Raw genomic sequence first — 27,768 nt, 5'->3', positions numbered from 1 at the left:
GAGGGAACCGGCCTTTTGAGAACCGCTCAACGCGGGGTTCCAGGCCTTCCTCGGTCTCTTCCAGCTCTCTCCTGGCTCCCGAGCATCCACCCATCTCAGGGCCAGGGTGTGCGTTCCCAAGGATGCTCGGCCCTCTCCCAACCCGCAGCCTCCTCCCCTCTCTCCTGCTGCTGCTGCTGCTGCTGCTGCTGCTGCCGCGAAAACCAGGAGAAGTGGAATGCGCACGGCGAGGCGCCGCGCTCTCGCGGCGGCACTGGGCATGCTCGGCGCCCAGGGCAGCTTTGGGCGGCGGGGCGGACGCTTCCTCACTCGCCGGGCGCCCGAGCCGGCCGCCGAGGCTTAGGTGGAGGCTGAGGCTGCCGCACGCCGCGGGAGGAGCTTCGCCCTCGGCAGCGGCACAGGTGGCGCGGGCCGCGCGCGGGGCGCAGCTCGGGAGCGCTCGGCGCCGGGCGCCGCGGCGGCCCCAGGCTCGCGCCCGCGGCGGCAGGCGGCCGAGCGGAGCGGCGGGCGAGGCGGCGGAGCCGGGAGGAGCCCGGAGGAGCCCCGAGTCCGCGGAGCCCGCGGAGCCGAGCAGGGGGCGCTGCGCTCGCCGCGATCGGAGGGGCCGCCGGGCCGGGCGCCGCGCTCTCGCGTCGGGAGCCGCCTCTCCCCCGCGGCGCTCGCCCCTGCGCCCCGCCAGCATCACTTGTCCCGCGGCCGCGCTCAGACAACAAAAGCGGAAGATGCCGCACTTGGGCAAGGTCAGGACCTTGCCCTGAAGCCGGGCGGCGGCGCGCACGCCTTTTCCCGGACCGAGGAGCTGTCGCTGGTGGCGGGTGCATGTTCGCGAGGAAGCAATCGGGCGCCGCGCCGTTCGGTAAGTTGCCTGCGCTGGCTGTCGGGGCCGGGCGCATCCTCCTCCTCGCCGCCGGTGGGGGTTGGTCCTCGGCTGCCAGCCGGCTGGCGGCGGCGCCTGCTGCAAGGTCCAGCCAGCCCGGGGAGGACCGCGATCGCGCCCACTCTCCTCTCGGAAGACGGTCTGACCGAATGCGGGCCGGGGTTAGTACCTTTCTTGGAGCGGTTACCAAGTGGCTTCTCGGCGTGCTCCCCCTCCCCGCCACCCGTCACCCCCGGAGGAGGCGTATATAGGGCAACACCAACAATACTGCTCCCCGCCACCCTCAAGAACATACTCGTTGCGTTTATGACGCCCCTTCATATACAGGAGAAGACGGGGTGGGGGTGGGGAGGACTTCCCTCCAGTCTTTTGCCCTTATGTTCAATGTCATTACGATGTTTGGCTAGAACAAAATGGAAATACTTAGTCATATGCGTCCATGGCCATTGCTTCAGGCTCCCGCTGCTTGCCAGACCCTGAGCCCCTTTGGTCTATATTTAGCGGTTTCCGAGCAAGCATTTTCAGCTCAATTCACAGGTATCGGGGGCTTCTGCGTCCTGACAATAGACTGCGAGGCTCTGGGAAGCGCCTCCTGAATTCCAGGTTTGGAAAGCTGTGAATCTGGACGGGAGATGCGATGCGATGTTCGGATGATCGCTAATTAATGGCCGAAAGGAAAGCTGCTTTGCTTTTTTGCCGACCTTCCTCTTCTTCTGGTGTGTAATGTGTTTCCATCGATTCCTACTCAGCTGATTGGAGCCACTACGTTCCGAATTAAGTCGTTAGAGAGGTGGTGCAGCCTTCCTGGTCTGTGTGGTAGGAAAACAGTCCTAGGGATTGTTGAGGTGTGTGTGTGTGTGTGTGTGTGTGTCCCACAAAGAACAGTTACTTCCAAAACGCCTAAAGTTGTGGTTCGCTGTCAATGTGAGGGCAGTGAAGGGTGTGGAAAAAAAGAGAAAAAGGGGGGCAGGTTGTGGTTCCAGGGTGGTTCCCCCCACCTTGTGTGCTTCAGTTGAATTGATCGGATGTGCTTTGGCCCTGAAAGGTGTTAACATGCATGCCTAATGTCATCAAGTGAATATGTTGGTTTAGAAAAGGGATACATCGTAACCATGGTATTTGGCCTGACAGGTATAGATTTTCACTTTTAGCAACTATGTGACAGATTTAAAACGCTGGGAATTTTCTGCAAGGACTTCCATTGAAACAGGGAGGTGCTGAAACCCCCTGAGTCACCTCATCGTGTGCCCCCACATCAGTAGCTTAGGCTGCTCATGGGAGTTCAGTTCATCTTTTTGCTGTTAGTAATTCACCTACCAGATTGAAAGGCTTGGAGCTGTACCACTTCTAATAAATAAATGTACCACTTCTAATAAAATCCCATGAAGTCTTTGATATGACTCATATCAAATTACAGGGATGAAACCGCATGATTCTGGGGGCTCGGTCTGTGAGGAGTATGACAGAGACGGGCGGGCAGCCTCAAATCTGAACTAGAGTCTTTAAACTGCTTTAAAACCGCTTTACTACATGCAGAATCCATTTGCACTGTTTTGGGGAAAAATGTTCAGCGGCATCCTTATTGGTCTGCGCGTTTCCAGATCTCTGGGCTTGAAGGAAGAGGACATTTGGAGTCAGATGTTGAAATTTGGGGGCCTGTAATTATACAGCTAACAAGTCTCAGCATTGCAGAAAGACCAGGAGGGTTTCTGCAGCTCCAGCTAACTGAAGAGTGGGATGAGTTCTACCTGTATTGCTTTTGTTTCACCTTATTCTCATTCAGAGAACTTTCCAAGAGCACTTTGAACCCACTATCATGCTTATTGCGTTGTTTTAATGTAAAATTTCTTTGGAAAACAAGCAACATGTGAAGTAGATGTTCATTTCTCTTTCCACTTTTCCTTTTGCGTGTGCTGTTTCGGTTTTAAACATGATTCTGAAAGGGCTACTAGATATTGTTCTGTGCCTATGAGTGCAGGTGGAGAGCAGCTGAGAGGCACGGGAAAAACTACATGTACTGTATATGTGAATTTTATGTCATGCTGTGGACTGAAAATGATAGCACCTGATTGAATGGCAATTTTAATAAGTACATGAGGTTGTGGCTCTAATGAAATTGTCAGTCTTGTGGAAGGGGTCATTTAATTTGGTGTATGTTTACCTAGTTGTGTAACCTAATCACTCTAGATATCACTAATATTTTCATTGTAATAAAAGTCATGCACTGTCAAATTACAGCATTTCCATCAATTTCACATCTTTCACAATAGAATACAGGGCAATTCTTTCTCCCAGTAAAATGGTTCATCAGAGAGAGAAAATGAAATTCAAGTGATACTAGTCGGAAAATGCAATTTATGGTTTTCTTAAATAATTTCTAAGGATGGTATCACTTTCATAATGATCTTTAAAATTCAAAATGAAGTTATACAATTCTCAGATACAACATTACTTTTGACATATAATTGAATATGCAGTGCTCTTCCTGACAATGTTACGGAACCTATTACTTATTACCAAAGTTCTCTTTTATATGGTGTGCATTGATGTGGAATTGGTGAAGTTCTCCAGAGTAATCTCATCAGAGTTTTCATCAGGTTGTCCTTATGTAAGAAAACATCAAAGTTACATTTGAAATAATTTGTTGTAATTTGTCCATGAAGTCTGGTATACTTTGTATGGGCCAATATATCTGGTTGTAACAAGACAATTGAACTAAAATAGGAACTGTTGCTTCAAGTTCTTTTTTCTTTTTCTCATGATTATCAACAGGAGCTAGGAACACCCCTTTATGGTGGCTTCTCTGTGTGAATGTTGTTTTCACTTCTTTAGTGGGAAATTGTCGATGTTCGGTTAGTATCGCTTTTCCTAAAAGTTTCAATAAGATTTTCATTTTGAAAAGATGCCACCTAGTTCAGAGTACTTAAACTTGAGGACCGCAATTCAGAGGGTGGACAAATACCAAAAGAAAACGGGCAGATATTTTAAAATTCAGTTCTTCTGTGGAAGATTTGGTACCATGGGTCTTTGCTGGCTGATTTACAAGTCAGAAATACACTTTCAATTCCAAATTCCTCAGTTGGTTTCCATAATGGTTTTCATTATCCATATTCCAGAGGTGTCCTCAGGGCCACAGTTCTTTGATGGCTTTGTGATAAGTGTTATGTGGATGTGGGTGAAAAATTAATTTGAGTGTGAATAGTTCATGATACTTGTTGCTGGCTTCAAGTTTATCTGATTTTATGCCAAAGCAACAGCTTTTTATATTAATGTAAAATATTAAACATGTCATAGATAAATAGTTTCTATCACATTGTCTGCCAATCTAGACTACTGATTAAATAAACTGCCTGGTTGGGTTTAATGAATCCAATTATATTCAGAAACAGTACCTCCAACACAGGAAACTCACGGAAGTATTTTATCATACTGTGCCTTTAGTCCATGAAAAATGTTAAGACTCATAACAAAAATGTGCAGTTATGACACCTCCAGTTGTTTATCTTTTGATCACATAGCAGCTAAGTGTAATTTCAAGCTCCATATCATGGTTAATTGATTTGTAGGAAATGTCTTAGCTGTATTAGAATATTGAAGTTATACTCTGTATCAATTAGTTTTTGACAAATTGGGAATAATGGCTAAATAAGTGAAACAATGCTTCCCAGAAGCTTTCCATCTTAGACAAATAGTCACCTGTATCCTTTGGTGAGACTCCTGAAAAGTTATCTGTAAAAGGAATTATGTATATTGAAACTTATTCCATTAGTTGTTGTCACTCAGGGACTCATGCAGGGTCTCAGCTCCTGCTCCCCACATAAGAACGCAGGACATGGTGAGGCCAAAAAGGAACACCCACGGAGCCATTGATAGGGGAGTCAGACCACTGTATTCTCCCTGGCGCTGGTGGCTGGGTTGGAGACACAGGAAGCAGGAGCCACACTATCCGCAAGCTGCCGTCCACTTGTCTCTGCCACCCAACCTCACTTGCTAGCTGCAATCCGCCCTGCTAACTGCAATCCGCTCTTGCTAGCTCAGCCACCATCTTCTTGCTAGCCCCCATTTTGCTATTAGCGTAGCCACGGCAGTTATATTAGTGGCCAATGGCTCACTGGTTACAGCTGACGGCCAGTTAGCCACAGCTGATGGCCATCCAATCACAGTTGATGGCCATTTACTACCTGAGCCAGCACCTTTCCACTTGAGGGCGAGAAACTGCCCTGGAAACTGCACTCCCGGCTCTGTCCCCACAATTGTCATTTCAGATCACAAATATATTTCTAGAGAAAAAGTTGATTTTTGCCCTACAATGAATAAATTAATATATGAGAATACACACACACACACACACACACACATACATACACACAGAGGATGAAAAAAAATGTATACACATTTTAAGAAAGGATAGCTGTATTAAAATTATAATACTCAATATATACCAATAACAAAAGATGAATACAAGTCACATTTGACTTCTGCAATTACAAGAGGTGCTCAAAGTGGTTACTATCAATGTCCATACACTTCTGATTATGGTGAACTACTGCTTGAGCAACTTTGACAAAAGTGTCCGCTTGTATGCATTTTTGGCACCCCTGGTTTTTTTTTGCGTGTGTATGTGTATATGGATATTGTGGAGACAGAGCCAGGAGTGCAGTGTCCAGGCTCTCAGCCTCATGTGGAAAGGTACTGACTCAGGTAGTAAATGGCCATCAACTGTGATTGGATGGCCATCAGCTGTGGCTAGTTGGCCGTCAGCTGTAACCAGTGAGCCATTGGCAACTAATATAACTGCCGTGGCTACGCTAGCAGGAAATGGGGGCTAGCAAAAGGATGGTGGCTGAGCGAGCAGGAGCAGGTTGCAGTTAGCACGACGGAGTGTGGTGGAATGTGGATTGTGGATTCTGTGGCTCCTGCCTCCGGTGTCTCCAACCCAGCCGCCAGCGAGAATATAGAGATATGACTCCCCTACCTATGGCTCCGTGGGTGTTCCTTTTTGGCCTCACCATATCCTGCGTTCTTATGTAGGGAGCAGGAGCTAAGACCCCGCAGACCACTCTGCATGACAGATATACATTCTAGTTTAATGCTTTTTTTGGATTCTGTTTCAGATAGGTGCCGAGAGGTGGAGAGAGTACTCGTTTTGGGTGGATCCTAGCTCTGTCTCCTCTTAGCTTAGTTCTTGGCCGTTTCTGTGATTTTCAGATTTTAGCTTAGTGTTTTCAGCTGTAAAATGGGTATGACAAGAAAGAATACCTCAAAAGATTGGTTTCAGGAAAGAATATCTCAAAAGATTGGTTTCAGAATAAAGTACTTGAACGCGTAAGTACATAAATGACTTGTAAATTGTAAATTTTTGTAGAAACACAAGAGATATATCTACATATTAAGATGGATACTATGCTCCCTTTATTTATCATAAAAATATGTATATAGGCCACTGCCCTCTGACAAATGGATTTATTCTCACCTTACCTGTATTGTAATATTTTTTATGTAGATGAGCATAGAAAATGTATCAAATAGTCTACTCTGTAGCATAACAGTGTTGTATGTATTAAAGTATGTAATAGTTAGCTAAAAGAGAAGTAAATTATATCTCCCAGCACCATTGTTAAAAAAAGATTCTAATCTAATAGTCAGAAATGGCAGAACTTTGGTACTGTTAATAGCGTTATATTATTATCTTATAGTAAGATAATAATTTAATCTTAATCTTACATTAAGATTAAATTTTCTACAAAGATTAATCTTGTCTGAAGAATATTATAGACAGTTTAATAAGCATCACTCTTGGTAAGGCCAAGTGTTAAACGTCTGCTGTTTAGAAGCACAGAGCATGAGTCCCATCATAATATTACGTGACAAAGAAAAGAAACCATAAAATACCTGAATTCATTACATAAAGACAACACCCACCACACCACACCCCACTCCACCCCACCTCCTACTAACATCAAATTCTTGAAAAAAAATAAAAGTGTGCATCGGTACCTCTTAGATAATAAAATGGTCATTTTTACTTGTCGTTGCACTCCTGGTGGCCTCAGTGAAGTACCCAACTCCTCTGAGTTTGCTTCTGCCCCAGCTCCTGCAAAGTAATTCTCTGATCTCCAGCGACTTAATTTTTATGATAATAATGCTTGGCTGTATCTTAGAAGTTGTTCCAGAATGTGACCTGTATAATAGCAGACTCATTTATCTTCAACTGAAAAACATTTTGACAATAAATACAGTTATTTATATTCAAATGTATGTGTTGTTGTGGGAACTGCCAATTATATGTTACAAGAGTAAAATACATGGTCTAATAAAAGACCTTTCTGGATTTTGGATGCAGTGGGCAGGTGAGCCAATTATGTTTGGTTATATGAATGTAAGTGTTACAATTTCTACAAGTTTTGAATGATACGGAACATATTAGTAAATGGGCTGTTTCGTTTATAACATTAGATGATAGGAATAGTTAATTCTATGATTAAAATTAGTAAATACCTTTATCCTGCAGAGGTAAAGTTTAGAGTTTCCTCAGTAATGTTTTTGCTTACTGTGATTATTATAACTAGCCTTAGAAATTTGATCCAATAGATATGTATTAAGAAAAATGCTTTTGCTATACAGGTTTTATATAATCCATTATTTTGGTTTAGGAGCCACTTCATAATCTTATAATACTTATTGTAATCTTTTCTCATTTAAATACACAACATAAACAGCAGAAAGGTCTATATTCAGCTTAAGTTATAAAAGATACAGAAACGTAGATTGTTGGTGTCTTTAAAGATCCGAGTAAATATCACCTCTACCAACCCTTCCAGGTTCTAAACAAGTTGGGATATTGGAAGAAAACAAGTATAAAGGAGTGGCCACCATGGGTGAAATGTCAGTTTTGATTAAATACAGCTTGGTGTGATGCCAAATGGCATCCCAGGATCTTGGCCTTCTTCCCCTCCCTGCTTCCCATAGGGACAGAGATGCCCCTGGAACCCAGAGCCCAAGCATTGCTCTCTACAGGCAGGGAGATCTCCAGTGGAGGAAGGAAGATCAAGCTAAGCCATTTCCTTTATTCTTCAGAGGCAGGGAAAGTGCAGGGCTGGAGCGAGGCCACAGGTGTTACATTAATTAAGTTCCCTTCACGTGGAAGGAAGCATCATGAGTAGGGAAGAAATGTCCCTCATTGACATGGTTTATAAAGAATTCTGGTTGTGGAATTCTGGATATACTAGCTTGTGCAGTATTTTGCTTAGTACTTGAGCTCTTTAAATGTTTAATAGAATTTTGACACTATATCAGGAATTATTAGGGGAGTGTCTAATGCCCTGGCTGATTTATACAGAATATGGTCCATAAAATTCGGCTGATTTATGTATTACCAACTTTAGAATAATTCACTCTCAGTGTTTTCCCCTACTCCTCATGTTAGATTTTGACTGCCTGTAATTGGATAGCTTTGGAAGTGGTGAGAATTGCATAAAAAGCACAGAGTCAAAATCTGACTTCCCAAACCATATATAAATGCTGATCCATGCTACCTTTTATCCATAGCACTTTCTACCACAGTGTAGATAGAGTTTGGCTGCCATTTAATGTTTTAACTTTTAATAGGAGCAATCACAGACAGTCAATAAGGAAGAAAAAACTGAATTTCCAAATAGACACGATGTTTTATTTGACTCCGAGCATGACTACTCAACCTAAAAAAAGGATCACTTCTTAAAATAAATTTTATTCTTCCCTCTCAAATATTTTATTTGGACTTTCAAACATTAGAGTAACAGAGCAATTATTACCTTCAGTAACACAGAATAATTTAATTTCCGGGAAGAGCAACTTCTTTGGCAGCAAACCAAGTCTCCCAAGTATAAAAGAGCCCAGATTCCGTCTCTCCTCTCTAATACAATCCTCGCTGGTGCTCGGCATATTTTCTTGGAGTCACTGGATGAGGAGGTGGATGAGTTCTCCAGAAAAGCACACAAGTGCAGTGGGCATCATGTGAACAGTCTCAGAGGCAGAAATCGTGAAAGGTGGTACTGATAGGCTGGCGCTTCCACTGTAGCGGTGAGACTGGTTAGAGTTGCATTGGAAAGAAAAATGTGAAGCCCAAAGAAGATGTATAGATATGTCACGGCACCTCTATCCAGAGGAGGGTTATGCAGCTATGAGGTAGCCTCTCAAAGAATAATCCATTATACAGGAAGTATTCATGGTACTGAAGGGTAAGAAGAAATTCAAGGCAGAAAACTATACTGACTGATGCTCAGAATACTCGTACGTACTCACACACGCTCCCACACAGACACGAGAGCGCAGCGTTTCACAGAGGCTAAGTGTTTTGTTCTTTATATATTCTCTTTCCACCAAATATATCGTAGTTGGATATATATTGCATCATTACACAGGAAAAAAAGCATGCCTTTACATGAGAAGAATATTAATATATTTGCTTTGATATAAATTTCATTAATTATCTGGATGCCTGACTGAAAGACATCGTTCTTCATGTGCAATATACTTGTATTACATGTACTCTAATCAGTGCAATACATAGATTTTTATCTGTTTTTAAATTTGAGAAAGTTTAGCACGTTGGTGTCTTGAGAACTCTACAGCACATTAGTGAAATATTCTTTTTCAAAAAATGTATTTCTTTTCAGAAGTAATGCATGCTCATTAAAAGTTTGAAAATATAGAAATGATAAAAAAGAAGCTAAAGTTCATGCATGAACTCAAGCACCAGAAATGACTATTTTTAGCGGAAATGCTAACCCATATGCGTTTTTTAATTTAGAAGATTTCTCATATTCTGTTTTGTTACTGTTTAACGTGTAAGGGGGCTTTTAATTGGTATTCATTTTTAGTGTCTGTTTTTCATGCCTTTAACATTTACCTAAATGACTTGCTATTTTTGGAGATTGATAGCACTTTCATTTTCTGGCAGTATATATGATGGTATGATTAAAGCTAAATAGTTTTCATGAGGTTATTTTCTCTAGATTAAGTCCTAGAACTTGATGTTTTCAACGCTGTTGACATATGTTGTCAAACTGTCCTCCAGAAAGAATATATAATTTATGTTTCTTTCAGAAATTCAGGAGTGTGCCAGTTTCTCCATGATTTCAACAACATTGGGTATTATAATTACAAAAAAAATAATTCAAAACAACAAATTTTAATTAGGTGGAGGGAAAATTGTGTTTTCCTGTGATTTAATTTGCTTCTCTTTGAATATGACTGAGGTTAAATATTACATAAGTTTATGATGCACTCCTAATTCTTTTGTGAATTGTGTTTTGCACATTTCTCAACTGTTTTTTGTTTTTTTTTGCCTTGTTACTGGTTTATATTACTTGTCTATAGTAATTGCATAAGCCTTTACCATATTTTATCCATTTATTCCTTATTTTATTTTTCTTTTTAAGGCATAATTCTGAAGCTTGTAGTTAGACGTATACTCTTTTCCTAGGGCATTCTTCTCTAAGGGAGCATTCTGTTGCTCCCTAATTTCGTGTCTCAGAGGTAAACACAGCAATGGGGCAAGCGATGGAGGGAATAGCTTCATAGTTGCATCTCAACTTGACTGAGTTCATATCTCAACTTTTCCATTTCCTTTCAGCAAGTGGATAAGTTACTACTGAGTGTCCTTGTTGATAGAGGGGAAGCAGTAATTCCTGTGTCTTCAGGTTGGTGTGAGGGCAAATGAAGAGACTATGGACTAAATACATGGTACAGAACCTAGTCTGTTAGTGAACCTCAAACACCTTAGCTGTTTGCACTGTTAAATAATGAAGAGGACATACCCTTTTCTGGAATTCTGGCCTTTGCCTTCCCCACATGATGCATAATTACTCACCTGGGCAGGCTCAGGGACCTCTGTGTGAAAGGCCAGGTGTTTGAGACAGTCCGGGGCTCACAGGTGGAAGCTCTTTTTGTCTTCTATTGTCACTTTGCGGTGTGGCCTCCGATCGTGCCTCAGCTTGTCTGCCTGTTTCAAGTTCACTGGGAAGAGTAAATCGGGATGCCGTTCTTAGGCAGTATAATGCTTTTCTATATCATATACACATGCACATATATATATATATATATGTCATATCTACAATGTACATAGCCACATAGGACCATGCTTCTCCCTACCCCCACCCATATTGGTAAGCTGCCCCATTTATCATTGATCATAATAAAATCCTAGGACAAGAATTGGCACATGGTAAACACATTGTGAGCTACATTGTGCTTTTGTTTTCAGTGTCAACAACTTAGGAACTAAGGTTTGTTTGTTTGCTTTTGGTTTGTTTGGGGTTCTGGGCTCTGTGGTGCTGTGGAGGGAACATGGGGTTAGGATTCTGAGTTATGGGATCCAAATCATGCTTGGTACTGGCTTTCTCTTTGTGACCTTGCATCTGTATCTGTTTTGTCTTTTGTTCATTGGGATCAAAATTCACACGTTTTTCTATGAATGTGAAATGATAATTCACATTTGTCTCCAATACTTTGAGAGGCATAATCATAACAAGCATTTATGTGTAAAATGTATTCCCTGGAACTTTTGATGTGCTTCAAAAATAGGGTTTTGTTTTTGAGTTAGAATCGTAGATTTTTCTTGTCTGTAAAACTAAATCTCTGGCCTCCAATACTAATGTGGTTGTAAAATGCCCAATGGTTATGAAGACAAGCCATTGGGTATCACCGAAAGGAAGAATTCTCCTTTATCCATCAGTGGAAGGAATTCCTATTATTTCTTTATACCATTTCAAAAATTATATCATACCAAATTGGCTCAGAAAACTTCCCTCTGTTTTGTTTGTTTGTTTGTTTCTGCACAAATATTTGCTGCTTAAAAGGGGAGTAGAATGAAGCCCTATTATTCCTCAGAGATTTAAGACTGTACAAATGTCCCCAGAATATTATTTTCTCTCCTAGTGGGCTGCGGAGTCTGGCGCCCGAAAGGCTTTATCAGAACAGTTTTAGAAGTGTGAGCCATCGCTGGCTTCCATTTTTTGAGCACGTTTCCTTAAATACTTTGAACAGAATTTCAGAGAATTCTTATCACTCTAACTGTAGCCTGCTAATAGGAATAAATCATGTGTAAGTCATGTAGAAAACAACAACTCTAATTTCTTCCCTATTGTCAAAACGTTTGAAGGAAGTACCGAAGGGCAGTTAGTATCCCTTCTTGAGTGTGTTTCTTAGTGAGGAGCAAAGTTTTAGGCACTAAGAGGAGATGCTAATCATGGTTTTGCTCTCCACTTGGAGCAGTTTCAGATCTTTTTCTTGTATAAATCTAAAGTCTTCTTTCTGAAGCTAAGGGCAGGTCACGTGATAAATTGTAGAGGGCATCCATGTTTCCTTTTTCTGCAGTTGGATAGATCCATGGGGCACTCTTAGCTTGCACATGTGAACTGGAGAGAGAAGCAGAGTGTGAGAGAATGGGGCAAGAATTGGCACTTGCTTGGAGAAACTGACACTTGCTTGGGTGATGGGTGACGTCCCTTCTCCTTCTGCAAATACAGACTGTGGGCACAGAAGCCTGGGTATGATCGGGTGAGCTCTGATAGAGGGGGTGGGAGTTTGGTTACCACCTGGTGAAAGAATTGCAAAACTCTTAAGTGAGAAGGAGCAGGTGACTTGAACTTGTTTTGGCAATAGGACTTCTTTAATGGGCTAGTTGATTGATTGATCATTGATCAATCCACTTAGTCAATACACTGAGCTGAATATAAGTTCTGAAGTAGCAGTACCTTATAAATAGTAGCAAACCACGTGCTAGTCCATGGCCACATAATCCTGTTCCCCTCGAAGTGATTCAGCCATTTCCCGTACTTGAAGGATGCATACATCTATCCTTCTGAAATGAGGATTTCAAACTCAGCCTTATTTCCCATCACATCCCTGAAATTCTTCCTGTTCTCCTGTGTGTCAGTTCTAGTAAAATGCATTAATTTGTACTTTCTAATTGTTTTGTTTAATCGATAATGTTGTATAGATTATATAGGGTGTCAGATGGGTACTAGACTTATCAGGGGTACCACTTCATATATATATATATATATATATATATATATATATATATATATATATATATATATATATATCACACACACACACACGTATATGGTCACAGGATGTAAAGTACAGCCTAGGGCATATAATCAGTGGTATAGTAACAGCTATATACGATGTAGTAGTAGTAGACTTGGAGGAGGGTGTAAATCACTTTGAGAAGGGTGTAAATGTCTAGTCATTATGTTGTTTTGTACACCTGAAACTAATATAAAAAAATAAAATTAAATTTAAAACAATGTATTAATTGCTGCTAGGACTCAAGCTCTTTCAGTATTAAATGTGAACAATTTACCCAGTATAATAACAAGAGTGTATGTGGCTTCTTCCTGGTGGCATGACAGATTATGCATTTAACAGTAGTGCAGTTATACCTACCAAATAGCAGGTGACACACAGCTGCATGTGGACCAGCAGGGTGACAGCCTGATAAAGTGCTATCTAGAGTTGAACAGGGTGTGGGAGGAAATATAAGCGAAGTTATTCTTTTGAATTTTATAGCATGTTAGTCGTTGCGAGTGCTGTCCTATATTTTATGTTTTCAAAGAGAGGATCAGAATTTTGAAAGTGAAAAGTAACAGATTTTTGAACCCAGAGTAGCTTTTGTCATGTTCGGTTATTCTCCGAAACTCCTTAGGTGATACTCATCTGAGTTTAAATAAACACACTGTTCCTTGCAGTTATTCATCATTCTAGTTAAGTGACATGTGGCGGGGCCAGGATTTGGTGGCTAGATGAGTTTTTCAGTTCTGACCTGAAGACAATGCTCTTGAACTCAGCTGTTTTCACAGTTTCTGTCAATGTCCTTTATGCTTACACAGCTGTGTTTGGTGCCTGTCGCCTTTCCTTCTTCTTACTTTTTAGGATGAATTGCTTTGTGGACTCTGAGGTAAAATTTTATTTCATATTTGTACCTTGCCATTTTTCAATATGTATGCCCATGTTTTACATTAAATCAGTGCCCATAACTATAGGCATAATTTAATTTTTCTGCTGAACAGTTTTTGTATCAGTAGAGCATTGGTACTATATGGTTACTGAGGATGTGTCTTTGAAAATAGATTTCGCCAGTCATTTGGCAACAGGAATGGCTGCTCCTCTGTCCTTTACAAGGCACTGAGGAGGGCAGTCGGAGCAGGTGGGTTATCCCTGTGCATGCACGTGGTACTCAACACTTTGCAGTGATTCTCTTGGCACGTGGAAAAATTTGCCATCATCATATCAAGAAACTAAGCTGCCTATGCATAATAAGCTCAAAAATACAGATGCAGAGTGAGGTTTCAGGTGTTGCGATGTGCAGAGATGTGATGTTATAGAGAATATCATTATGTCAGAACAACTCGTGAAGGCGTGTGTGGATCAGCAGGAGAAGATGATAGAACATTGTGACAGCAGGTCTATAGACTGCTCTGTAGAACTGAGTAGATAATTGAGTACCGTGCAGAGTGGCATAAATGCTACCAAAATCCAAATGTAAGAACATGCCATGTTCCCCTCAGTCACAGAAATTAGAGAAACACGTCCCATGGCTTGTCTGTTGAGATGCTGCAATCTGACTTTGGTTTCACTAAATGAAAACACTGTAAAAGACTGTCTGAGTCAGCTCAGGTTGCCATACAAAATACCATGGACTGAGTGGCTTTAACACACGCACTTATTTTTCACAGTTCTTGGGGCTGGGAAACCTAAGATCAAGGTGTCTGCTGATTCAGTTCCTGGTGAGGGCTCCTTTCTTGTCCTGCAGACGGCCGCCCTCTTTCTGTGTCCTTAATGGCCTTCCCTCGGTACATGCATCTGTCTCTCTTCCTCTTAGAAGAACACAGATCCTCTCATGAAAGCCTTATCTCCTGACGTAATCTAACCCTAATGACCTCCACAGGACCCAGTTCCAGATACTATCACATTAGGGGTTGCAGCTTCAACGTAGACATTTTTTTTTGTAAGGGGAGGGGATCAAAAACATCCCATCCTTAACAGAGACCATGGGGCAAAACCAGCAAGGTCCCAATGTCAAGGAAGTTCGCAGGTTTGGGGTCTTTGATATAAATTAGTTCCTAAATGCATGAGAATTACTGATCAGTAATGTGGGTCATTCTTTAAAGTATTTACAATTATTCTTCATTTCATTTTAGATGTTTCACTTTGATTTAGAAAATACAGAATGTGACCCATAGAACAACATGCTAGATAGAATGACTATTAAGGAACACATTGCTGTAATTACTAACGTGATATTCGGAAGTGGTATTTTTTGTTTGTTTGCTTTTTTAATAAGTATTTTTCAAAATTACACTGATGTTTCTCATCTTGGTTGAAATTCCCACTTATTACCACCTTCACTCTCACAATGCTGATCTGAGTTGCCATCGTCTCTCACCAGGATTTCTACAACAGGCTCCTGGCTGGCCATCCTGCTTTCCCTCTGATTCCCTACAGCTCATTCCACAGCAGCCAGAGGGCTCTCTTTAAATCCATTCACATCTTGACTTTGCTTTTAACCCCAATAGTGACAAAGAGGAAAAAGTTCAACCTCTTCCTGTTTTACCGTATTTCCCCCAAAATAAGACCTAGCAGGACCATCAGCTCTAATGCATCTTTTGCAGCAAAAATTAATATAAGACCCAGTCTTATTTTACTATAATATAAGACCGGGTATAATATATAATACCCGGTCTTATATTAATTTTTGCTGCAAAAGATGCATTAGAGCTGATGGTGTGGCTAGGTCTTATTTTTGGGGAAACACGGTATCTGCGTCCTTTCTCCCCCTAGTTTATTAGGCTGCAGCCCCTTTGGCTATTTTTCTCTGTCCTACTCATCTGGCTAAAGTAGATCCCCTCTTGGTTTCTTGCCTAACAATTACCCTGTTTTATCTTCTCCACAAAATATATGAGAACTGGACATGATCCCATTTATTTATTGGTTTGCAAGTTTATTCTCATGTCTGCCCTCATTAGAATGCAACCTCCATGAAGGGTGGTCATTAAAATGACTGTAAATGTCATCCTATCCTGATGCAGTGTGAGCAGAAACTCCTGAGCATTAATGCAGACCTGGCTTCTGAGCGGATGTCTATGCAGGATGAATTTTTAATATATAATAATCATTGAATCGTATCACCGAATATGTTGAAATAAGAAGGCAGAAGACAGATAATCTGTCACTGAGTGAACGTCAGAGATCAATACGATGATTAGCTAATAAGCTGCTAGGTTTCCATGTCCAGATCTAATATAGTGCTTTCACCCATCAGCTCAGTTGTCATGTGATTTCCTGGCTTGCTCAAGTATTGCAGCTTGTTTTTCAAAGGCAGTTTAATCTCAGAGTAAATGGAATACACATACACCAGGAATTTTGCTGCAAGAGGATATTAAACTTACTTTTAGAACAAAAAAATAGAGCTGTTAGAGTTTATGTTTTCATGGAATAATAATTATTATCTCAAAGAAAAGTAGCGGACTGTGAAACACGGGAATGTTGATTTCAATGAGAACTTTCTGAATATTTGTTTTTATCAAGATAATATCTTAAGAGAAGGTATTGATGAGTATAAGAAAAATTGGGAAAAAATGAACATGTAATTATCAGTAGATTTATTTTCCCAAGGTGCATTTATATTATGTTTCCCATTATGTTTAAATTGAAGATGCTATCTATGATTTGGAACATTGCCGATTGAAAGAAAAGTTAATTATTTGAAATTATTACACTACAAAATTGCCCAAATGTGACTCTAGGCATAAGACTTTGAACTCTGTATGTTGGAAATTTTGTTATTTGTTTTATGAAGAATAAGTGTTAATGTGTCAGTGATATGGATTTCTTTTAAAGTACTGCATACCGTGTTTCCCTGAAAATAAGAGCTGGACCATCAGCTCTAATGCGTCTTTTGGAGCAAAAATTAATAAAGACCCGGTATCATATTATATGATATGATACCCAGTCTTATATAAAACCCGATATTATATTATATTATGTTATGTTATGTTATGTTTGTTATGTTACATTTCGTTACGTTACGTTATGTTACATTACATTATATAAAGACCCAGTCTTACATATGACCTGGTATTATATTAGATTACATTATATTATATAAGACCCGGTCTTATATTATATTAAAATAAGACCAGGTCTTGTATTAATTTTTGCCCCAAAAGATGCATTAGAGCTGATGGTCCGGCTAGGTCTTATTTTCGGGGAAACACGGTAATAAAATATCAGAAGCCAATTAATGTGACTTCAAGAGTGGTATTTTAGTAATTGCATGTTTAATTTTATTTCATCTAATACAGGAAATGTTAATATTAACAGGAAAAGAAATATTTGCTTTTATAAAAACTTTCATATCTCATGTTTGGACTCTGCTATTACAAAAATCCCCTTTTTAAATTAGCTATGCCTTTAGTCAAATTTTATATTTGCATATAAATCCTCCACATAGAATATTCTTGAAGTTATTGAACTAGTGTCATTAGATTGGGGCGGTTCCTCTTACTTAATGAATATTTTAAGGTGGTTCCCTTTGATGTTTACATTGTTACTGCCCACTCAAGCAATAATTTGATTCAGTTGTCTCTCTCTTGGAGCGCTATATTGGCTACATATTTCTTCATCTTTCACTTTGCATTTTTATGCCTTAAAATCACTGAGACTGTTTAGTCTTGGAGAGCAGTTTGGGGGTTTGTAAAAGAGAATATGTCATCTCTGTACACGTCCAGATGCTGGTAACCTCATGAGCTGGGTGGAAGGTGACATTTTGGCCCCTTCCCACAATATCCATCTGTACTGTTGACATTCATCATTGATATCTACCAATATTAGCTTTTGGCTTTGAGTCTTGTACAGAGAAGGAAACGGGACTCTCATGTGATTGTTAACCAAGGGTAGCACATTCCTTAAAAAGGCTTATATTTACCAGTCATTAGGGGAGGTTGGAAAATACAGATCCATGCCTAAATCTCTGTTGTTGAAAATTGGTTAGGACCATATGAAATTCCTAACAGCAACTGCCTTTGACCTACAAAATGGCAATTTAACCCTAATTGTTCATATCATTAGTTGAGGAGCTAATTAATTATTGCAAAATAACACATATATTTTTCCCCTGAAATTCACCATTTATTGGGTTAATAACAAATAAGAGATTCAAATTCTCTTGCATTTTCAAGTATTAAGGGGGATGTGCCAACTTTTGGGTCATGGGGGAAACCATTGATCGGTTTATGGTTGGCAAGACTGGAAAGAATTTACTTAAGGCCCCGAGAAACTTAAACTGTCAGCTGGTATGTTGGTCCCGGGGAGTGGGGTGCTAGCTAGCTGTTTCTCTGTGCCATAGGCAGCTACTGTTTTTGTCTTCGTCAGAGATTCTCTTACCTGTTTTTTCTTAGCATAGCTATAGGGTTATAATTTTGGTCTTTAAGCTACACTGAATTTATTTAAAGGAGAAATGCATGTAATGTTCTAATATTTTTATGAGACTTTTTTCTGAGTTTCATCAATTTGTTTTTGTTTTTGTACTTTAAAATGTCATATGATCATTCTAAAAGATATTTGAACCCATATTAGAATGCCATTCATTTATATGATTGAAGCCCCTGAGTCGTGACCAAATGTTTACTTTAGACTGAATATGCTGTTAATACTAAACTGGGGGTATTAAACTGTAATTTGATTTCCAAGAATATTAATAAGCAATTCATAAAAATTGTCAATTAAAAAAAATCTAGTTTATACCCTTGATGTGATTGATGTGTTGAGAATGGCAGTTGACTTTTGTGGCTTCCTCCCAAAAACTTAGAGCCTAGTCAGTCATGAGAAAAACATCAGGCAAATACTAAATGAGGGACATTCTACAAAACATCTGATCAGCAATCCTCAGAACTTTCAAGGTCATGCAAAAAAGGAAAGTCTGAGAAATTGTCAGAGTGAAGAGGAGCCCCAGGAACATGAGGACTAAATGTACTGTGGTATCCTGGATGGGATCCTAGAACAGGAAAAAGATTTTAGGGAATAAGTAACTAAATCTGAATCAAGTATGGACTTTAGTTAATAACAATGTATCAGTACTGGGTCATGGGGGAAACCATTGAGTGTAACAAATGTATCATCCTAATGGAAGATGCTTGTAATAAGGGAAACCAGGTGTGGGGTAAATGGGAATTCTCTGTACCATCTTTACAATTTTTCTGTAAACCTAAAACTATCATAAAAGAAAAACGTAATTTATTTTTTAAATCTAAATTTAACTCTAGAAGGTTTTAAAATGCATGCTGAAAGTTTTTAAAGATCTCAGTAAAGGAAAGGACATTTTTGTTTGATTTTAATAAGCTTGGACAGTATCCTAATATTGTAGAATTGTATTCAAATTGATTTGTTAATTAATAAATAGTAAATCAGCATCCATGTCCTGGATTTATATTAAGGTAAAGGAAGGAAGAATAGTCTCTCAAAATTATCAAAAAAAAAAAAAAAGCAATAAAAAAGAAAACTCTTTTTTTGTGTGTTGTTGTAGTTTGATGATGGCTTACAATCATACGATATGAATAATTCAAAATTTGTGAAGTTTCTCAATACATTTTGTTTAGTGTGTGACATTTATAGAAGTAAAGGGCATTGCCATCATCTGTTTTGAAAATATTTTAACCATATAAGTGGGAATCTGTACTTCCATCCATGTAATGAGTTTTTATTTTATGAATCATCTTACTGAAAACTTTTAACGCCTCACCACTAGCCAACTTCCACCACCCGTGCAGTATCCAGGATGTACCCCTGGTTGCTAAATTTCGCAAGTGAAAATATAGGACACCTAGTTAAATTCAAATGACGGAAAAACAATACTTGTTTGTTTCAGCATAGGTATGTCCCATATATTGCAGGGGACATGTTGCGCTCAAAAAGTCTCTGTTTTTCTGCGATTCACATTCTACTGGACCTACCTAAGCAGAGTCTCTTGGACACTACAGGGCCTGCAGTTGTCTCGCTTTAGTAATAATAACAAACAATAGTTGCTGAGCCTTTATTGTATGTCATAGGCTGCCACACCTTATTTGTGGTAGAGGGCCTTTTTCTCGGTTTAATAATTCTTCAACAGCACTCTCTTCAATGCCACTTCCTTGCACTAAGCCTTCCCATCTTAACCTCAGCCTAAAGTGAGCTCTGACAGAAATTTTGTTTTCCAGTCACTGTGGAGTATTGCATATACTGCCTTTTATTTCTGTTAGCTGCTCACTTGTCAGACTGTGACCTTGAAGGGAGAATGTGTTGTCTTTCTCCGGGTACCTCATACAACTGAGCATAAGGTCTTACTGACAGTATTTTATGATGGAACAAGGTGGTTGTATATCCATTAGTATACGCTAGGGCATGCTGCTTTAACAAACTGCCCCCACATTTCAGCAGCTTAAAAGGGTAGAAGTTGGTACGTCTTCAGCACGGCTCTGTGGAAGGTGAGAATGAAGACTTGGATGATCCTGGTCACTCCGGGACCCACCCAGGCTAATGGCTCCTACATCTGAGCGCATTCTTAGTGATCACGGAGTTACCGAAAGGGAAGTGGAAATTGAGTCATCTGTCACTCAATCCTGTTCCATCAGGCAGAGTGAATTATGTGGCGATGCTCAACTTTCAAGGGAGAGGGAAGCCCAGTACTACCATCTGTCTGGAGGACGAGGAGAATGGCCGCACTGGTGTACAGCTCTAACCACATCCCAGACAAAAAATGTTGGTGGAAACTTTGAGAGTTGGACAGCTTACAAATATATTTTAACTTTAGGAGTTAGTCTTCATGAGCCTACAGTTTTTATTAGTAAAACAAAACTCGTTTCAGAATTCTTGCACATATAATGAATGAGGATTTCACATAAATGTAGGAAGAAATGAGTATCAAAGTCTCAATGGCACAGAATAAAGCATGAATCATGATGGGGAATAAATATTATGATAACATGCTCAAATAAAATGGTTGCACACTTCAAAGGCGTCTTGCTGGCTTTTGCTATTTCCATGAAAATGAATGTTACCAGAAATGCTGTTCCCAGATGTTAAGAGAAGACAGATCAGATTTTTCCTGTATACGCACACATGCTTATGCATGCACGTATACCGTTGTTTAAATGAACTTGAAGACCCGATTTTTACATTTCCTTTTGGTAGAAGCAGAGCATTTCATTCAGAGACACTGCCAGTTTTAAAAGCCTCTCTTTCGAATCTGCTTTGTTTTCCGCCCCGTCCCGCTGTCCCATCATTTCCTTGGCCATCCGGACCTGCTCTAATGCGTCTGTCCCCAGGATCTCCGGAGCTGGTGGTGGTGCAGCCAGGTTGGGCTGCTCTACTTGGCATCGCCTCCTGGTCCCCTCCGCAGGCGCCGTCTCCATGGAAACCGCAGGCTGCTCTGCAGGCAGTTCTGCGCGGGCCGGCTGGAGCTGGCAGAGGCAATCAAAGAGCGAGGAGGCCTGGAAGAGCCCTGGACAAAGCTTCCAGTGTAATTGCTGGGGCAGAAATGAAAAATGTTATTAATCTGAGACATCCAGGCGAGCGGTGAACCTCCCCTGAGGCCGCATCTCTCCTGGCACCTTGCACAAGTGGTTCTCCCACACCCACGTCCTGCCTGCCCCCTTGGGCCACGCTGTTGTCTCTTGGTCATTGGGGACATTTGGGGAGGGGAGCGCCAGGCCGGCCAGAAGAGAGTCTCGGTGCTGGCAGGCTGCTTACATGCGGGAAACTGCCATGGCTCTTAGGAAATAATAACGTGAAGAAAACACCGACACCGTGTTTCGTGGTCTGTGGATCTAAAGCGAGAAACTCTGCTCATGGTTGGGTAATAACGTCCAGTCACTTTCACAGGTGTACAAGCTTTAGAGGAGTTCTCTGATGTCACTGTACAGCAGTCTGAGATCTGGGTGATAGAACGCTTCCAAACATTTACTTCTCCTGTATTCTCTAAGCGTTGACTTACCCCGGAGATGGGAATAAACAGAAGTACAAACGCTGTTTGTTTTTGGCTCCTCTGAACCCTGCCTAACTTGGACGTGACCTTCTCTCTGGGGACCTCATCTCAGAGATGAGTGAGTGAACTTTTACAAGAAATAACACATATTGGTTAGGAGAGAGAGCAACGAAGACAGAGAAGAAATTGTTTAGGGAACAGAAATAAGGGATATGTGCTAAATTTATAATAGAGGTTTTTTTTAATAACTCTATTGTACCATGTTTGTTAATATACACTGATGTAGTTTTCCAAGAACAAAATGAAAAACAATTCAGAAGAGATATAATTGCATTTTTTAGTATGTATTTGCTCCCGAAATTTCTGTTCCTTTTGCCTCTGTGTGTGTGTGCACGCACGCGCGTGTGCGTATAAAATTGTTATGCTATTCTATAAAGCATTTTTAAAAGAGGAAAGTTTGAATAGAATAAAATTGTCTTCTTCATTTCTTTTCTTATATAAGATTTGTTTTGTTTGATTCTGCCTTATAGAAAGTCTCAAAATTTCGCATGCTGCTCTTTGGTGCTTATAAATTTGTAGTTATTAGGTGGATTTATATATAGTTATATAGAATTTTATGTTTATAATTTGAAATTGTATTTTTCTTTCCTTTATAACACTTCTTCCCAAATGAAATGAAGCATTAGTCCTTCACATTTTGATTCTCTTGTGTCTTTATATTAAATATCAGTGATACTCCCGAATAGAATATAAGGATGACGATAATTTTTATTGAAAGTGAAGAAAATTTTTTTCAAACTTCTTATTTTCTAGCTGGGGATTGGGCAGTCATATGAAATAAAAACTTCTCAATAATGTGTACTTTAAACATTGAGGATTATTTCTAAGCATACTCAGTTATCGGCGATATGGACAGTTAAAATCACTTCCTTTTGTAAAATGCCTCTTTTGCAAATTAAATGTGGCTAATTTCTTATATGCTTGATTTATAATGATAATTCAGAATTACTTTTGAAAGTTAAATTTGAGACAGCATACTGTATTTTAGAAAATGTTTATAACTGAATGCCAGTCAAAAGAGCAAATGGCAAAACCCAGAGACTATATCTAGTGTAGTACATAGAAACCAACATTTAGCATTTAATGCATAGATTGGAAAAGAAGAGTAATTGATAATTAATGAGCTAAGTGTTTATCTCAAGAAATTAGGGGAAAAAAGGGCAATGGAGTAAAATGAAAGGAAGCAGATAAAAGCCAGCTATTATAAGTATGCATCCTATAGTCCTTCCTAAGAATCCAAGTATGATTTAGTAATAGAAACTTGTTTTCTCAGTCACAGAGTGAGCATTTACAGTAGAGCATTTACAGGATTTAACGTAGGGCACCAGTTACGTAGTTGGGAGAAAAGCTGAGAAATCAGACAGAGAAGTGTCTCAGGGACAACAAAGAATTAATGTGGCTCCAGAATGTCCGTAGTGTTGGAACTGTGAAATGATAGCTTCAAGAGATAAGAGGAGGCAGTGTCACCAGAACCCCAAGCCTGGATTTTCCAGAAGGAGAGGCCCGTTTGGTAACCATGGAGGGGGTGCAGCAGTTGTCCGAGAGGCTGTGGAAGGTGAGAGGAGGGAGAGTAATACTCTGCCATCTCCTCCTATCCAGCTGACTGCCGAGGCGTCCCATTGACTATGCTCAACTGGAAGACCGCTATTACAGGTGCACAAAAAACTGCCTTCAAAGCAGCCCCATGATACAGGACAGAGCTGAGAAGGTGGAGGATTGGATCTGAGGGCACAAGAAAGGGACCAGCCAATAGTTACTGCAGTTTCACCATAGTAACAGATGAAGGAGAGAAACCAATGGTCATTTCAATCACTGTTTAAAATTTTCAATCAATTTCAATCCTAGGTCATAATGAATAATTCTTAGTAAACTAAGTATTAAAGAGAATACTCTTAACCTAAGTAATACTGAATAGCTAGGTTTATAGTGCCATTTTAATCGTAAAAACAAAAGAACATGTGTTCTCAACACTTCTTTGATCTCAGCCATCACAATAAGACAAGAAAAGACAGAAGAAGCATAGAATTGGAAAAGAAGTAAAATATTTAGAAAATATTTGCAGACGATATGAATGTTTACATACAAATCCCAAAGGAATTTTAGGATTAACTATCAAAACTGTGAAGAGAAATCAGCATGTTTTCTCAATCAAATATCAGCATGTTAAATATGGCATATTGCTTTCATGCTTGATTTATAGTGATAATTCAAGTGACTTTTCAAAGTTAACTTTGAGACATAATAAACTTTAAAAAATGTGTATAATTAAATGCCCATTAAAATGGCAAAACTGCAAAGCAAAACAATGCTTGTTTCAATCCACACATTCATTACACGCTTATGAATGTGGCGTGTGTTTTTAAAATAGTCTTTAATCCAAACCACAGTCTTGAACCATTGCTCTCAGCTTTACTTTCTATGTAAAGTTATCTTTCTATTTTCTTTAAATATTTATGTGCTTTAAAATTATGTATATGTGTGTGTATGTACAAACGCCTGTACATGGAGACTCAGTTTGTTGAAGGAATATGATTATGTTGATTTTAGCTCTATGGTTAAGTATTAAACTTACAGACTTTTTGGAATGGAACTCTTCTCTGTGAAATGAATTTGTGACCCAAGTCACCTTGTTGAAAGGTTATATATACAATTTCATATATATATATATATATATATATATATATATATATATATTTAATATAATTACATATCACGTATATATTTACATCTATATATATGCATAATCATATGCACGGTATGGTCTTTGCATTCTTTCAAGGGAATAGAACTGACAGCCAGCTCTGCCAGCAATTGAGGGGATGCTATGTTTTTAATTTCATTTACTCTTTCTTTGGTTCAGAATGGAGAGGTGATTTACATGCAATGTTTGTTTTGATTTTACCTTCATGATAAACTGGTAAACTCATAGACAGTCAATAAAACCTTCTTGTGACCTAGTTCACCTTGGAAGATAAAAATGCAGGGGCTAATGAGGTGACTTTGAGAAGACACGTCAGCACTCCCAGGACACGTCTCTGTCCACACCTGGACCTGGGAGCAGGTGCACCGTTGTTCACCATCTGCTAGTTGTTTGGTTTGGAAACGATGGTCCTGGTTTAGAGTAACTGTTTCTATTTTAATGTGTCAGGTCACTTCAGGTAGTATCGTGATATTTATTGTTTTATTGTTTATATTTATATCGTGATTTTATTGTTTTAATTGTGTACAGATGTGCTCTGCTTTGCACACTGGGAACATCTTGGAACTACCTTTTGCTTTTTTTGTTATTGCCTAGGAGTTTTGGACAGATATACAAGAGACTATTGAATAACTATTTAGAATGAATGGGTTTCCTGCAGGAAATATCCAGAATTTATCAAAGCACATTATACTACTTCTTTACCTACTATTCCTACTTCACAAAGATAGAACAGGAAATTTGCCAGTGAAAACATTTACTATAGCAGTTGTCTCTTGTTCTTATCTGGTCGCAGGTCTCAGAAGTTGTGAAGACTTGTTTCATTTTAAATTGGTAAGACATTACTAACCTCACAAGAAGGAACCAAATATTCCATGGAGATGATACAGAGACACAAGTCAAGCCTGTAGAGGATGCCAGAAAGTCTCTTAGGTACAGTTTATGAGAACTTGGGAAACTGTCAGTTCAGTTTCTATAGATTTCACCATCTTTTTTTTTTTTTAAATACAGATTGTTATAAACCTGATAGTTGTGAAAGAAATTTAATGGTAAACAGAAAGGAGGGAATCCATGAAATAAACATGCATTAAATGCATTTTGTAGATTTGTTTCTTATTAATACAGAGAATGAGCTACTTCAATATTTTAAGTGTAAATGTCACCAATCATGAAACCAACACTACAATCGAATGACTTATTCCTCTGATTTTATAGTGTCCCATCCACTCTATTTGTGCGTTGGAGAGTAAAGACTATGATTTGGCCATAAACTTTAGAAATATTCCTCTGACATTGATTATTTCAAATTACTGTGGGCTGACCTATGCTTATATATTACATGCAATGTCAATATTTTTTTATACACAGTGAATAACATTTTCAATGTTAAAATATTTCCTCACCCCAAGTCTTCAAAATATTTTTTCTTTTTGGCAAGTAAACTTTGAATGTCATAGTGAGTGTTCAGATTCTGCCTACCCAACATTTCCATTTTCAGGTTGGTCTCAGATAGTCCATAGGAAATCGGGCATTACGTTGAAGTTTTCTAGGGCTCAGGTTCCTTCTCTCAAATGCTGGGGTTGACTGCCTCTAAGATTAGGTTCTATTTAGAGTCTTTATTTCATCAATACAGATGTAGCCCTTTTGATGTGCTGGGTACTGGTTTTGAGTCCTTTACATAATTAGCTCTTTGAGTCCCTCTGACAACCTGTGAGGTAGGGACCATTTTTATGCATTTGCAGATGAGACTGAGACATAGAGAGGTTAAGCCACATGTCTGCCTCTCTGACAATGTCTTCTGCAGGCCGAGCCATATGAACACAAGCGACGGTGTCTTGCTTTGGCTTGCTATAACAAATCACCATAGACTGAGTGGCTTATGCAACAACCGTTTATTTCCACAGTTCTAGAGGCTGGGTCATAGATGAAGGCGCCAGCAGATGCAGTGTCTGATGAGATCCAATTTTCAGACTCATAGACGGCCATGTTCTTCCTGTGTCCTCACTTGGCAGAAGGGGCAAGGGCTCTACCCTCATGACCTAATCCCCTCCCAAAGTCTCCTCCTCCAAATACCGTCACATTGGCTTTTAGGATTTCAACATATGCATTTGGGGGTTGGGGCACAAACATTGAGTCCATTGTCAGTGGCTTACACGGGAGCCTCATTCCTGAATCTCCCCCAAAGGTGAATTTTCCATAAGCCGATGTGACAAACTTACATCTTGATCAGACAGTAGTAAATTTAATCTCTGTACCTGACATGGAATTTGTGGAAGTTCCCCTCTGGCACTGACCTCCATTTTCCCGCCAGTTCTTATCCCAGCTCCCCAGGACTGGATTGAGTCAGCAGAGGAGTGCATAGCAATAGACAGGGGAATATTCTCTGCCCCTCAGAGAGATGTGGAGAGGCCAGGTCTTCTTGCTCTGCCTTGTAAAAGCCAGTCCAGTACTTGATGCCTTTTCAGCACTTCCTTTTTGCTTGAGCTAAGGGACTTGAGCTAAGGGAACTTTTTGTTTGTCATCAGGTTCATTTAAATCCAGGAACTTTATGATAGCATGTTCTTGGTTAGCCGATCTGGGTCTCCTTTTCTGCCTGCACATCTGGGTCATAAGTGCATTTTTTTTTCCATTTTAATGTCTAGACCCACCATTGAGCAGGGCCAGCTTTCACGTGGAGCAGAGTCTTCCGATCTCGACACGGTTGGCATTGTGAGCTGGATAACTCCTGATTGTGGGGGGCCGTCCTTCTGGCCCTCTATCATGCTCCATCAGGGTCTCCCCAGCATTCTTAAACCACAGGCGTCTTGACGTTTTCATCCTCATGCGATCAGCTGCTATGTCAAGGGAATCAAACCCATTTCCTGCTCCCTTAATTTTTTCTCTCATTTTGTTCCTTATGCTTCAGTGCCCCATTTAGGCACTGGAAAAGAGAGTATGCTTGTATTTGGCCCAAACTGGCTTGTCTCTTCACAACACTAGTACACCTCTTGGGCAAAATGCTTTTTGAAAATACTTTTTTATTGTGGCAAAATACATCTAACAGAACGTCTACCTTTTAAACCATTTTAAGTGTTTAGTGAAGTGGTATTACATGCACTCATACCATTGTGAACTGTCAACACT

At 39.9% G+C, this 27,768-nt stretch overlaps 1 protein-coding gene across 2 annotated transcripts in view; it reads left to right on the top strand.

Moving 5' to 3' along the window:
* The first annotated feature begins 271 nt into the window (after positions 1-271).
* The window catches only part of CTNND2 (catenin delta 2), an 829,794-nt gene continuing 802,297 nt past the window's right edge, over positions 272-27,768 (top strand). Inside the window, exon 1 of one of the 2 annotated variants that reach the window (XM_033110744.1) lies at positions 272-856. In XM_033110744.1, coding sequence (XP_032966635.1) covers positions 820-856 — 37 coding nt within the window. In that variant the 5' untranslated portion in view covers positions 272-819. The remainder of the gene's footprint in view (positions 857-27,768) is intronic. The other variant, XM_033110743.1, reaches the window with a different exon arrangement.

Source organism: Rhinolophus ferrumequinum, chromosome 7, assembly GCF_004115265.2.
Source record: "Rhinolophus ferrumequinum isolate MPI-CBG mRhiFer1 chromosome 7, mRhiFer1_v1.p, whole genome shotgun sequence".
In the NCBI taxonomy this organism is placed as follows: domain Eukaryota; kingdom Metazoa; phylum Chordata; class Mammalia; order Chiroptera; family Rhinolophidae; genus Rhinolophus; species Rhinolophus ferrumequinum.
This window is presented reverse-complemented; position numbering and strand designations above follow the sequence as displayed.